The following is a 15,357-nucleotide window of genomic DNA, read 5'->3' as shown; positions in this document are numbered from 1 at the left end:
TTATCTTCTATTTTATACTTTCACTCCAGCGCTGAATGAATCTGACATTTATTTTTATACAATGGCCCGAACCTGAGGTTTTTTTTTTACCGTGGTCAACAAGAACACAGCAAATTCAGTGGCAAGTCTAGGTCATACCCCAAGGGGAGAGAGAAGAAAGAGTTTTCTTCCCTTAGTTCCTGGATCTTCTTTAGGGTTTATACTGTGACCAACGAACATGGGTTGTGAGGCTTATTTAGAGCCATTTGCACTTGTGTTAGGTAGAAAAAGACTTTGTCTCCTCTCCTCTAATCATTATTATACTAGGTTACAAGGAGCTGTGCCTATGTTCCACACCTCTGTAAAAATCTATTTGATGTTCCCTTCTATATCATCTATTCCATTTATTTGTTTGCATATGTAGTCTACCCAGTTATTGACCATGAAATGGTTAGATGGCCATGCCCTTGAGCTAGCTGGGCTGGTGATCATTGCTCATCCAGGAAGTGTCATGGCACTGTGTAATGGAGGTATCATTTTTTTTTTCCAGCTTGGACTCAGATCAAGAAGAGGCTTTCCTATATAAGGGACAGAAATACAATTCTCCCCATTGCCTAAGAGCAGAGAAAACAGCTAGCAGAGAGAACACAGATGGGGACAGATGGCTTAGACTAGAGAGACATCTCCAGAGCCAGTGGACAAATGCCATTTCTGGATTACCATTTTACATCTCTAGCCATACAGGGATCAGAAATGCTTAGCTGTTCAAGACACATACAGCTGTAACTAGAGATGTCTGAGAAAGATAGCTACGGAGGCCAAATGAAGTAACATTAGTACCAAGGATAGACATCATTCTCACAGCTCACTAAGTCATTCTAGAAAGGACACACCAACCACATTTTGTTTGTTTGTCTGTTTTATACCAACTATATTTGAAAGTGTTTTCAGCTTCAGTTTTCAAAGATCAACTGGCGGAAAAAAAGATCTTAAGATACAATCTTGGTGAAAGAGTTAGTGCCTTATAATCTCTTGCAACTCACATGCTCTGCCTCATTTCTGGGGATTTGAAATAACAAGGATTTTAATCACCTCTAAACTAAGCAGAGCTAAGCAAAGATTAGTCTGCTCATGTAAATTTAAACTTGCTCATGCAAGACCACAGAGAAGCTAAAGTTACAAACTACGGATTAACCAATTTCTCTATTGAGTTAGCTTGGTCATGAACCATACAGTGAGACTGATAGAGGGTAATCAATATACATTAATTATTGATTCTCTATATGCCTGAAATATTCCAAATGGGATTAATTTCATAATAGTAATAGAATCTCTTCAAACAGTTTTTATGACAGGTTTCAAGATTATCTTTCATTTATGAAGTGATTCATCTAAGTCTCTTCACCTAAAAGTAGGTATATTCCAATATAAATGGAGTTAATGAGCAAATGTTACCTAAAAATGTTCCTCAAATCCTGTATTTTTAAATGCATTTACTTGGTGAGTATATTTTTGACACTGAATTTTTATTAATTCACAGTAAACAAAATTTCTACTATATATTTGAATTAGTTTTCTGTAAGCTTGTATACACAAATATTTCAGTGAAGAAGATACAGAAGATAGTTTGAATCTGGAAAGGAATGCCTAGTAGTTAAAAAAATTTTCCAAAAATAAAAATTAAGGTGGAACAAGTTTTATAAAAAAAGATGTTTGTATTTCTTTTAAAAATAAACTGTAGTCTCTTACCCTAAGTATTAAGTAATGACTCATTACTTCACTTGATTTAACTTTAAAAAGAAAGCCACAATTATTTTTATAATAACCTGCAATTAAAACCAGAGATAAGAATCCTTTAAAATTTTGCCTACAATGAACACAAGAAAGTTTGGAGAACATTTTGTCTTAGAACGGGAAAAAAAGTAGCTATATAAATACCATAGTGGTCAGTTAGGAATATTATATACACCTAGTAAATAGGAGAAGTTCTACTCAAAAGATTTAAGACTTGGAAAGGGGCTCTAAAATTAATGCGATCACTCTTCTGGTTGGACAAATGATCAAATAAATTCTCACGATATATTTTAGGTTAATGGAGTTTTTTCTTTTCACTAGCAAAACAACTATGTGCATTTTGGAATTCTCTTAATAAAGAAAACAAAATTTTACACATTAGACCCTTTATTCTGTCATATGTATGATAGTTCTTATTTTTCTTGTTAAAATTTGCTTACATACTTTCCACTGACCATGTGTTATTTTTATAATTATGAAAAAATCAATAAAGTGATTTCTATTTTGCAAAAGAAAAATTACAGTTGCACATTTTATTTTACCCCCAGAAGTAACCTTCCATTATACTTGAGTGTTCTCTATATTATAGGGAATACAATGGAAACAATTCTGATTGAGCAGAAGTAAAACTGTCTATTAAAAAATATCACTAAGAGTTTTATAGTATCCATTAGTCTTTAATCCATTTTGAGCTTATTTTTGTGTATGGTGTTAGAGAATGTTTTGATTTTCTTCTTCTACATGTGGCTGTCCAATTTTCCCAGCACCACTTACTGAAGAGACTGTCTTTTCTCCACTGTATATGCTTGCTTCCTTTGTCATAGATTAACTGCCCATAGGTGTGTGGTTTTATTTCTGGGCTTCCTATCCTGCTCCATTGATCTATAAGTCTGTCTTTAGGCCAGTACCATACTGTTTTGATTGCTGTAGCTTTATAGCATAGTCTGGAGTTAGGGAGCCTGATTCCTCCAGCTCCATTTTTCTTTCTCAAGATTGTTTTGGCTATTCGAGGTCTTTTGTGTTTCCATATAAATTATAAGACTGGATACTATAAAACTCTTAAGAGGAAAACATAGGCACAACACTTTTTGACATAAATTGCAGCAATACCTTTTTGTACCCACCTCCTAGAGTAATGAACACAAAAACAAACAAATGGGACCTAATGAAACTTCAAAGCTTTTACACAGCAAAGGAAACCATAAACAAAACAAAAAGACAACCCTCAGAATGGGAGAAAATATTTGCAAATGAAGCAACCAACAAGGGATTAATCTCCAGAGTATACAAACAGCTCGTGCAGCTCAATATTAAAAAAAAAACAAAAAAAAAACCCAATCAAAAAATGGGCAGAAAACCTAAACAGACATTTCTACAAAGAAGACATACAGATGGCCAAAAAGCACATGAAGAGGCTCAACACTGCTAATTATTAGAGAAATGCAAAGCAAAACTACAATGAGATATCACCTCACACCAGTCAGAATGGCCATCATTAAAAAGTCTACAAATAATAAATGCTGGAGAGGGTGTGGAGAAAAGGGAACCCTCCTACACTGTTGGTGGGAATGTAAATTGGTACAGCCACTATGGAGAACAGTGTGGAGTTTCCTTAAAAAAACTAAAAATATAGCTAACACATGATCCAGCAATCCCACTCCTGGGCATATATCTGGAGAAAACCATAATTCAAAAAGATACAAGCACCCCAATGTTCACTGCAGCATTATTTACTACAACCAAGACATGGAAGCAACTTAAATGTCCATCGACAGAGGAGTGGATAAAGAAGATGTGGCACATATATACAATGAACTATTACTTAGCCATAAAAAAGAATGAAATAAGGCCATTTACAGGAACATGGATGGACCTAGAGACTATCATACTAAGTGAAGTAAGTCAAACAGAGAAGGACAAATATCATATGATATCACTTATACGTGGCATCTAAAAAATGATACAAATAACTTATTTACAAAACAGAAACAGACTCACAGACTTAGAAAACAAACTTATGGTTACCAAAGGGGAAAGGTGTGGGGTGGGAGGGATAAATTAGGAGGTTGGGGTTAATATATACACACTACTATATATAAAATAGGCAATCAACCAGGACCTACTGTATAGCACAGGGAATTCTATACTCTGTAATAATGTATATGGGAAAAGAATCTGAAAAAGAATAGATATATGTATATGTATAACTGAATCACTTTGCTGTACAGCTGAAACTAACAAAACATTGTAAATAAACTCTACTCCAATATAAAATTTTTAAAAAGTTAGTGGGTAAAAAAAATAAAAACATAAAAAATATCACTGTCCATTAAATAGTAAGAGTGTCCTGAGCATTTTTGGATGAATATAACCTTGGATTAAATCTGCTAAAAAGAAGTATATTTAAGACCACTAGGTCCAAAAAAAAAGGGGGTGTGGTGCTGAGGGAAATGCAAGCCACAGAGCATGGAAACCCGAGAAGATAAAGAGTCTTTCTAAAGGTTTCACACAATAGCCTAAAGAGCAGACATAACCTACCTTGGTTTTTGGAGATGGCTTTTGTGTGTCTCTCACGAAGTCTTTTGTTAGAAGGATGTTCTTACAATTGGCCTCCTATAAAAGAAGTATAAAAGGAACATTAGAGACCGAAGAACACTACCCTAACCAGAAATTACAATGTAGTGAAAAGCATTTCTGGATTGAGTTGTTCATATCAGAAGCTAGTGAGACTGTAGACAGCAGTCAAAACGTTTCCTTTCTTCTTTGTCACATACATCAGTGAAGTAATGTAAGACAGTGATGGAGTAGGTGTGGGGCTTACAGGACATATATATTCAGAGATGAGTATTAAGAATCTCATCTACGCTATCATGTCATTTACATATCCACAGACATCTCACCTCTTCTTTGGAGAACTGAGTAATTCTCCAAGATATCAACACCAAACTTGAAGTTTCCAACTTTCCCCAAGTATTTTACAAACAGGTTCTGATTCTGTAAATGTTTTATCATAAACAAATTCCTTCACATTGTTCATAATCCATATCGAATAGTGACAGCTGCATATCAATATCCCGAGAAAAAATATCTGAGTATCTGTTTACAAAATTATTAAGCTTCTAAGTCCTCGGTTCACGCCACAACAGTACATGCAAAAATAAGAGCAGAGATTACGAGGCAGCAGCTTACTTGCGGTTGGATAGATTTACTATTTATTTCTACATGGTAAATAAAAACAACAATCTTGTTGTTTTTTACAAAATAATGTAGGGCCTCACTTCTGAATAGCCATTAACTTGAGTCAGTTTTCCATAGATGATTCTATCTCCAAATTAAGACAGAACGAAAATACATAAGAGGAAGATTATAGTCAACAATAAAGCTAAGGAGTAAATAAGTCAGACTTCTTTTACCTGCTCCAAAACCTTCACCTCTGCAGCCCATTTCTTCCCCTATCATGTCTACCATTCACTTATCTAAATAATGAGGTTTTTTTCCAATTTACTTTAGGGTTAATTATCATCTTTTAAACAAAACTGTATTCTACACATTTTATAATATTACTAAAATTTCCTGGAATTACATTCTTATATTTTTAAAGGGAACAGTATATTATGAGGACAAAGTGTCCCTAAAGAAAATAACACTACGACTTACTACTAATAAATAATTACTAAATCATAGGATGTTTCGGGCACTGTGCTAAAGACTTTGCATTCATAATGCCATGTCCCCCTCAACAGCCCTATGAGTTAGGTACTATTATTATATCGTATTATCATTCCCCCTTTAAGTATTACACAACAAAAGCATACAGAAGTTAAGTAAATTGCCTAATGTCACACAGGACTCAAAGATGGTTCTGAATAACTTTAAGGCCTGAGCTCTTATCATCTTTATATACTACTTCTCATCCAATATACTTGACAGCTTAAATGACCAGGTTGTAGAACCACAGCATTTTAAAGCCAAGAGATTTTTTAATGATCAACTACTCTATCCACGCCCCTAATTTTACAGATGAGGGGTGTGCATCCTGAGGTGATGTGCCCAAAATCACACAGAGAGTGGTAGAGTCGAGACCCATGCCTGGACCACAGGGCTGTACAGGCTACCTGTCCTCCACTCTGTGCTAGGGAGCAATATTCCCAGACTCGGAGGGTATCATGAACCTCTTGTGAGCTGGGGGCAGGGGTAGCTGCAGCACGGCCAACACTCTCAGCTGCCCGTGGCCTCATGCACAGCCCTGTGTAAGGACCAAGGGTACATTTCTGAGCTCTCCAAATAAGTGTGCATTCCAGTCCTACCCTTTCCCACCAGTCACACCACCTGCTGTTGGGAAGCTGTTTACTGGAAATAGTGAATGAACCCATTCCCGCTTCTGACTCACTGTGAGAGGGATAAACTATATCCAGCATGACATTTAAAAGGTTTAAGTGATTAACTGCATAGTCCGTTGCGTAATTTGGCTACCCTTGGATAATATAATTAGGTATAATCCTTATACCTCTTTTTAAACTACTGGTAAGTAAATGTTAGAATGTGATGAGAAGAAAAAAGGCCAACTCTTAAGGAAAGTGAATAGGAATAGGTGACCTTTGTTTATGTCTGTCTGAGCTTCTAAATGCCTATAATTCTTTCTTCCTTATGCATAAACTAAAAGTGGCTGTGTTTCCTTTAAAAGTGACAGTATCACTCCTAATTTGCCTCCCTGTCCCTGTGAATTAATAAGTATAAGGCTGACAGTCAGCTTTTCCCTAAAAGACTCTGAAAGCATTTTCTGTAAACTTTTAACTGAAAATGCCACCTACATAAATTACGTTTATTTTTTGTTTTATGACTTTAAATTCAGAGAGTGGAGTCAAAGTGAAGTTCAGTAGTCACAGCACCATCCTAGCTCTCTAACCAGCTCTAGGAAGTCAGGCAAGCTTTTTTTTTTTTTTTTTTTTTTTTTTTTTTTGCGGTACGCGGGCCTCTCACTGTTGTGGCCCCTCCCGTTGCGGAGCACAGGCTCCTGACGCGCAGGCTCAGCGGCCATGGCTCACGGGCCCAGCCGCTCCACGGCATGTGGGATCTTCCCGGACCGGGGCACGAACCCATGTCCCCTGCATCGTCTGGCAGACTCTCAAACACTGAGCCACCAGGGAAGCCCCAGGCAAGCATTTTAACCTCTTGGACCTCTCCCTCAGTTTAAAGATCTATACAACAAAGGGACTGGATTAGGTGAGCTCCAAGAATCCTAGCTAGCTCTTAAATTTCAAGACTTTATGACCTTATGATTCTTTCAGGAAGCAATATTTATTGACAAAAAAGTTAAGCCACATCCTGTTGAGGGTTGCATTCCCAATGCCCCCATCCGAATGCTGCTGGAGTACTGGCTCCCATGCAATAGCAGTGAACTATAGAACACAGGCCACACTTCCTGCAGGGCCAAGTGTTACTCAGATTTCTGGAGGGAAATTAAGTAATTCAACTAGTACCTTAAATTAGTAACTGGTAATAACTTAATGTATTGTTTTAAAACAGATATAGTATGGTAACTCCATAATATATTATGAGAAATATTTTAAAGATAAAACCTTTTTAAAGTTGTGCTTTTAAAAAACCATTTATGCTTGTAGGTATATACCTGAGAATTAAAAACATATGTCCACACAGAAACTTTTACATAAGTGCTCACTGTAGCATTTATGTTTGTAGGTGTATGCTTGTAGATATATACCTGAGAATTTACGCCTGTAGGTATATACCTGAGAATTGAAAACATACGTCCACACAAAAACTTTTACATAAGTGCTCACTGTAGCATTATTCATAATGGCCCAAAAGTGGAAACAACACAAATGTCCATCAACTGTTGTTCAGATAAAAAAAAATACGGTGTATACACACAATGGAATATTGTCCAGCTATAAAAAGGAATGAAGTACTGATACCTGCTAATCACATAGATTCACCTTGAAAACACTATGCTAAGTGAAAGAAGCCAGACACAAAAGGACATATATTGTGTGAGTCCATGTGTACGAAATGTCCAGAACAGGCAAATAATGACAGGAAGCAGATTAGTGGTAGCCAGGGCCTGGGAGGAGGAGGGAATGTACAGTCACGTCTCATAGCTCCAGTCTGCATGGGGCTTCTTTTGGGGTGACAAAAATGTTCCGGAGTTAGGTAATGGTAATGGTCGTACAACTTGGTGAACATGCTAAAACCCAATAAACTGCATATTGTAAACAGGTGAATTTTATGGTACATGAATTATGTCTACATTTTTTAAAAAGCCTTTTAAAGCAAATCCCCACATTCCCAGGGCAAAGGGAAGAGACCTCAGGTTTGCGTTTGAACTCTCCCCTTAGAAGAACTTCTTTGCAAAGGTTTGAAGGGGGAACGTTTCGTGTTTGTAAGTATTATGTGAGCATGGAAATTCTCTCAAATATTAACTGAACCCTATTATTATGTGTGGCATTGCAATGCCGGTCACTGGAGAATGGAATGATAAATTAGACACGAATATATTACATAGGGTATACTTATATTTATTTTAAACATTTCTACTTGAACGAGACTTCTGACTGAACTGACTGCCCACTCCAAAGACTTGAGTAACATCCAATTGCTTAAACCCGCTGTATCATGAAAACACCATTTAAAAATACAATAGGGAAAGAAAAAATACCTTGTTTGTCCCTGCTGTGTTGGCCTTTCCATTCACTTACTAACGACAATAAAAAATAGGAAAGCACCTGCCGTTCCCTCCGCCTAGCCCGCTGCTCCCAGCTATTCACATTGTGTGCCCACACTTCACCCAGGTCTCTGTTCAGATTTGCTGGAGGGGACTCCCTCCCTGGAACACCTCATCTGAATCACCACTGCTCTCCCCCCCACTGGGGCGCTCTCTGTTTCTTCAGAGCGCTCAGCAATATCTCCCTTTAATATTTAGTGGTTTCAATTCTTCACTGTCCATCTCACCCTGCTCTGTGAGAAGACCTGTGTCACTCACAGATACATCCCCAAGGCCTAGAACAGTGCTCGGCACACAGCAGAAGCTCAGCTGTTGTGGTGAATGAGTAAACCAAATCAATGAACAATATCCCTTTTCTAACCTTTCACAATCCCTTTGTGCATTCCTCCTGTTTTTAATTCTCTCCTTAATCAGCTTACACTTCACGACCTTTCATTCCTTTGCTAATGCCCTTCGTTTTCTTCCTCTTGTCGTCAATCACTGCATTTATTTCACAAAAGGACAACCTTGGATGAATCCGGTTATATGCCTTCTCTGTGCTGGGAATGGAGCAACTGAAAGTGGCTGGAAAAAAATTATAGAACTGGGGCTTCCCTGGTGGTGCAGTGGTTGAGAGTCCACCTGCTGATGCAGGGGACACGGGTTCGTGCCCCGGTCTGGGAAGACCCCACATGCCGCGGAGCAGCTGCGCCCGTGAGCCACGGCCACTGAGTCTGCACGTCCGGAGCCTGTGCTCCGCAATGGGAGAGGCCACAACAGTGAAAGGCGCACGTACCGCAAAAAAGAAAAAAAAAAATAGAGAGAGAGAATTGGTTGACTGTGTCATGTTAAATTTATTACCATAAATCTTGAATGAACCCTGTCTAATCCACAGCAATCCTGCTATACTTCTTTAGTAACATGATTTTCCACTCTCCAAGATGATACTTCATGTCTCCTCCTCTCTTCTCAAACCCTTTTCCTTCCATTCTTGCTTCATTGGAAAAAAGAAGCAACAGAGAAGCTTCTCATTACCCCACCATCAAATTTACAAACCACTCTATGTCCCTCCAGTTACCATGGAAGATTCTGGTCCTAATCAGCCATTCCCTCCACGCCACCTTTGAGCCCATCTCCTCTCACCTTCTCAAGGACGTCACTCTTTCAATTCTCCCCTCCCACTCCCTCTCCACTAGATCATTCCCATAATCACACGCATGCTCTGTAATTATCTTTAAGAACAGAAAACACCAACCAAAAAAACAACTTCCTTAATCTTAGTTCTCTCACTAGCTGTGGTCCCACGTTGTTTGCTTTCCTTTATAGCGCACTCCTCCAAAGCAGCTGTCTTCACCGTATCTACTCCTTCATCTTCAGTGCCCCCAAATCTGTGTTTTTCGTTTGTTTGTTTGTTTGGTCACTAGCCACAGAAAGTGCTGAAAACAGTCACAGCTTGGTTTCCATCTTACTCAGTTAGCAACACCTGACCCAGGTGATTCCTTCTAATAGCTGCCACGTCGTCACTGATGGGGGGAAGCTGCCCACCTCACTGACCAGCTCCACAGGATCTGCTTGGGCACTGCTTCTCCTCTATACAATACAGTTACATATCTATTGGTTATTGGTTTGTTTTGTGTATCCTCTACTAAATACAAGTTCTATGAAGGTAAATAATTGGTGTCCCTTACTCATGACTAAAACTACAGTGCCACTGAAAAGTGCCTTGTGTAGTAGGAGCTCAATAAATATGTGTTGAATAAACAGTTGAATGAAATCGGAGCGACTCAAGGGTTGATGTAAAGAATTCTTCTTTTCCCAAAGGATACAATGATCTCAGAACACTTTCATTTCTTTTCAATACAACCAATATCCTAACGACTCCCAAATCTGTATCACTGTCTGACATTTCTCCTAAGCTACTTAAGTCTAACTGCTTACTTGGCAACTCTACCTTGCTGTCTAATAAGCACCTCAATTTATGTCCAAACCTGAGCTTTTGATTTGTCAGCAAAATAATTTACGTCAGTCCTGGAGTTTCTTCCCCAGATTAGCAAATGGTACCCAGTTGCTCAAGCCAATGTCTTAGGTATCAACCTTGATTCCTCCCTTTCCCATACCTCCCACCATCAAACCTATCATCAAGTCCAGTCAGCACTCTCCAAAGTAAACTGGGATTCATTCACTTCTCTCTATGTACACAGCCAACCCAGTCACAGCCATCATTTTTCACCTAAATTACTTCAATCATCCTGCTTTCTATAAGCTTTGTATACGTAAATCAGATGATGTCATTCCTCAAGCAATGTCTCATCATTACTCCCGGAATAAAATCCAAACTATTTACCATAACCTACATAGCCTCACATGATCTAGCCCTTGCCTTCTTGTCTAACCTCATCTCACACCACTTGCCCGCTCCCTTACTATGCCTTAGACACAATGGCCGCGTTTTCTACCTTCAAACACTCCAAGCCCTTTCCTGCCTTCAAGTATTCGTCCTTCATATTCCCTCTCCCTGGAATGCCTCTCCACCATTTCTTTAGCATGGCCGGTATATTCTCCTCCTTCAGCTCCTATGTCACCTCCTCCGAGAGGCCTTCTTTAACAACCCCATCTAAAGTGGCTCCCCTGATTACTCTCTTCCCTTATTAACCTGCTTTACTTCAAACACAGTACTTATTCTAATTTGTAATTCACAGTTTTGTTTTACATTTTGATTTATTTATTGTACATCACCTCCAGTAGACTTTAAGGTTCATGTGGGTAAGGATTTGCTCAGTGTACCCCCAGCATTCTGTAGGTATTTAATAAGCGTTTTTTGAATGAATAAAGAAAATAATGTCAACTCTTACATTTCCCTTGCCTTTAGTATTAATTTCCAACCACTAAAGAAACGTGATGGATCTCCATGATATTGAGAATCAGATGATAATACATTTTCTTACTACCTGGGTAATATAATAATGGGTGAGGGTAGGTGGCAAAGAAGCTGTTATTATGACAGGCAGAAGTTGTCAGAGAGCTGCAATTGGTATGCTGGAATCAAACCACACAAGTGATTTGATCGAATTTAGTGAGTTGGAGACATGACAGAGAGCAATGCTGATATGATTACAAGTGGGTGTAACAGCCCAAGCCTAAGGCCTCCTACAGGAAAAAGCTACATAACACACTGCTACTTTGCACACAACCAGGATCCAATAAATGTCACTGGCAGATTGCAGACCACTCCTTACAATACCATAAAAGGCTCCACTTTAATTCAACTGTATCTGCAAAATGAATCTTAATTTGGCTGACTATAACAAATGAACAGGATGTTTTCTTAAAACTCAAAAGTAGGGCTTCCCTGGTGGCGCAGCGGTTGAGAGTCCGCCTGCCGATGCAGGGGACACAGGTTCGTGCCCCGGTCCGGGAAGATCCCACATGCCGTGGAGCGGGTGGGCCCATGAGCCATGGCTGCTGAGCCTGCGCGTCCGGAGCCTGTGCTCCGCAACGGGAGAGGCCACAACAGTGAGAGGCCCGCGCACTGCCAAAAAAAAAAAAAAAACCTCAAAAGTAATACGATGTTATCTTTACATAAATAAAGGGAACAAATTGAATTAAAATAGCATTTAACAGATTTTCATTATGTAAACTTTTGGGAAGAAATCTGTAGTTCTTGGGCTTGGACCAGGGAAATATAAAGGGAAGAGGTGAGAAGTAGTTAAGTTTCAGATGTATTTTGGACTCATTACTTTTACTTTATAAACTGCAACTACACAAGTCGCAAGTACCACCTTAATTGTCTTTTAAATTTGCTTTACAGAGAATGTTGAAAATTGTTTTACAGAGAATGGCAACCAGTCATTTCTGATTAAAGAAAAAGGAATGAGAATGAATATAGCAAGAGATGGTTAAAGATTTAAGCATCATCAAACATTAGAATCTAGGCTTCTGATCTCATCATTACAATCCATTACAGTCTTCTCTTCCTTCCGCTCCTCTGTCACCTCTTTGGAGAAGCTTTCTGTAACAACCTCATCAGAATCAGCTCTCCCTAGTTACTCTCAACTTGCTTTACTTCTGTAACAGTCACAACTGGTTTAAGATTGGTTTAGGTGTCCATATGTTGTGCTGGTGATTTCAGATCTATTCTTAATATATGTGCATATTAGCCCACCATGCTTTCTTGTTTCACAGTCTTGAAGAAGCTCTACTTTTTACTGATTTGCACAGGGGTTTGAATCTGTTGTCAGAGGCGAGTGAGCGAGTGCCAGACTCAGGCCTTTTTATCTGCTGGTCCCTCTGCCTGGGATGCTCTTCCTCCTCATGTCTATATGGCTTGCTCCACCACAGCACTGTGATCTCCTCATCTCAGAGGGGCTTCCCTCAATTTTCTATAGAAAATAGTGATGCCAACTTCCCTCTCTCCTCTCATATACCATTAATCTCAAATCCTTATCACGGTTTTAATTTTCTTCACAGAATGTATCATCAAATGTCATATTAATTTTCTTAATTGTTTACTGTCTGTGTCCCCCTCCTAAAGAGGCAAAGTCCACGAAGGCAGAGATTTTTTTAAAAAAATTAAATGCTATAGCTCCAGTTCACAGAATACTAACTGCTACACAGTAGGTGTTTAATAAATGGTGGTTCAAATTAGACTTTATTGCTATTTTCAGGATATTACATCCAAAAAAAGCAGAAAACATTTTTTTTTCATGTGCACATGGAACATTCTCTAGGATTGACCACATATTAGGGCACAAAACAAGCCTCAACAAATTTAGAAGTATAGAATTATTTCAAGCATCTTTTCTGACCACAATGGCATGAAACTAGAAATAAACCACAGAAAAAGAAACAAGAAAAAAGTGATTACATAGAGACTAAACAACATGCTACTAAAAAAACAATAGGTCAATGATGAAATCAAAGAAGAAATTAAAAAATACCTTGAGTCAAATGACAATGAAAACAGAACCATAACAAATCTATGGGATGCAGCAAAAGCAGTTCTTAGAGGGAAGTTCATAGCAATACATGCCTTCTTCAAGAAAAAAGAAAAATCTCAAATAAACAGCCTAACCCACCACCTACAAGAATTAGAAGAAAAACAAAGAAAACCTAAAGTCAGCAGAAGGAAGGAAATAATAAAGATCAGAGAGGAAATAAAATAGAGATAAAAAAATAGAAAAATGAATAAAACCAAGAGCTGGTTCTTTGAAAGAGTAAACAAATTTGACAAACCTCTGGCCAGGCTCACGAAGAAGAAAAGAGAAAAGACCCAAGTGAACAAAATAATAAGTGAAAGAGGAGAAATCACAGCCGATACCACAGAAACACACACACACACACAAAACATAAGAGAAACTGTACAATTATATGCCAACAAATTCGACAACCTAGAAAAAAATGGACAAGTTTCTAGAAATATACGTACCACCAAAACTGAATCAAGAAGAAATAGATAACTTGAACAGACTGATCACTGGTAGTGAAATAGAATCTGTAATAAAAAAAACTCTCTACAAACAATAATCCAGGAACAGATGGTTTCACAGGTGAATTCAACCAAACATACAAAGAAGAACTTATACTGATCCTTCTCAAACTCTTCCAAAAGATTGAAGGGGAAGGAATACTCCTAAAGACATTCTATGAAGCCACCATCACCCTGATACCAAAACCAGATAAAGATACCACCAAAAAAGAAAATTACAGGCCAATATCTTTGATGAATATAGATGCAAAAATTCTCAAGAAAATATTACCAAACCAAATCCAACAACACATAAAAAAGATCATACACCATGACCTAATTGGATTCATCCCAGGGTCACAAGGATAGTTCAACATATGCAAATCAATCAATGTGATACACCACATCAACAAAAGAAAAGACAAAAACCACAGGATGTCAATAGATGCAGAAAAAAATTTGATAAAATTCAACATTCATTCATGATAAAAATCCTTATGAAAGTGAGTATAGAGGGAATATATTTCAACAAAATAAAAGCTATTTATGACAAACCCACAGCCAATATAATTCTCAATGGTGAAAAGCTGAAAGTGTTCCTGCTAAAATCTGGAATAAGACAAGGATGCCCATTCTCACCACTTCTATTCAACATAGTACTGGAAGTCCTATCCACAGCAATCAGACAAGAAGAAGAAATAAAAGGTATTCAGATTGGTAGGGAAGAGGTAAAATTATCATTATATGCTGATGACATGATGCTATATTAATATGGATAACCCTAAGACTCCACACAAAAACTACTAGAACTGATAAATGAATTCAGCAATGTAGCAGGATACAAATGAACACACAGAAATCAGTTTCATTTCTTTACACTAACAATGAAATATCAAAAAGGGAACGTAAATAAACAATCCTTTTAAAAATCTCATAAAAAAAAATACTTAGGAATAAACCTCACCAAGGAGGTGAAAGACATATGCTGAGAACTACAAAACAGTAATAAATGAAACTGAAGGTGATTCAAAGAAATGGAAAGATACCCCATGCTCTTGGACTGGAAGAATTGATATTGTTAAAATGGCCATGCTACCCAAAGCAATCTACAGATTTAATGTGATCCCTATCAAATTACCCATGACATTTTTCACAGAACTAGAACAAATAATCCTAAAATTTATATGGAACCATAAAAGACCCAGAATTGCCAAAGCAATCCTGAGAAAAAAGAACAAATCTGGAGGCATAATGCTCTCAGACTTCAGACAATACTACAAAGCTGCAGTAATCGAAACAGCATGGTACTGGCACAAAAACAGACATATGGATCAATGGAATGGAATAGAGAGCCCAGAAATAAACCCATACACCTACAGTCAATTAATCTTCGACAAAG

The 15,357-nt window shown here is 38.0% G+C and overlaps 1 protein-coding gene across 3 annotated transcripts in view; it reads right to left on the bottom strand.

Moving 5' to 3' along the window:
* The window catches only part of FAM13A (family with sequence similarity 13 member A), a 334,757-nt gene that overhangs the window by 181,650 nt on the left and 137,750 nt on the right, over positions 1-15,357 (bottom strand). For all 3 annotated transcript variants that reach the window (XR_002174625.3, XM_019926412.3, XM_019926414.3), the window contains exon 6: positions 4,312-4,386. Coding sequence is in view for 2 of the 3 variants with exons in the window: in XM_019926412.3 (XP_019781971.2) it covers positions 4,312-4,386 (75 nt within the window). In the remaining variant the exon portion in view is untranslated. The remainder of the gene's footprint in view (positions 1-4,311; positions 4,387-15,357) is intronic.

The sequence above is a fragment of the Tursiops truncatus genome, chromosome 5 (genome assembly GCF_011762595.2).
Source record: "Tursiops truncatus isolate mTurTru1 chromosome 5, mTurTru1.mat.Y, whole genome shotgun sequence".
NCBI lineage: Eukaryota > Metazoa > Chordata > Mammalia > Artiodactyla > Delphinidae > Tursiops > Tursiops truncatus.
Note: the sequence above shows the minus strand (reverse complement) of the source record. Positions and strands in the feature narration are given on the sequence as shown.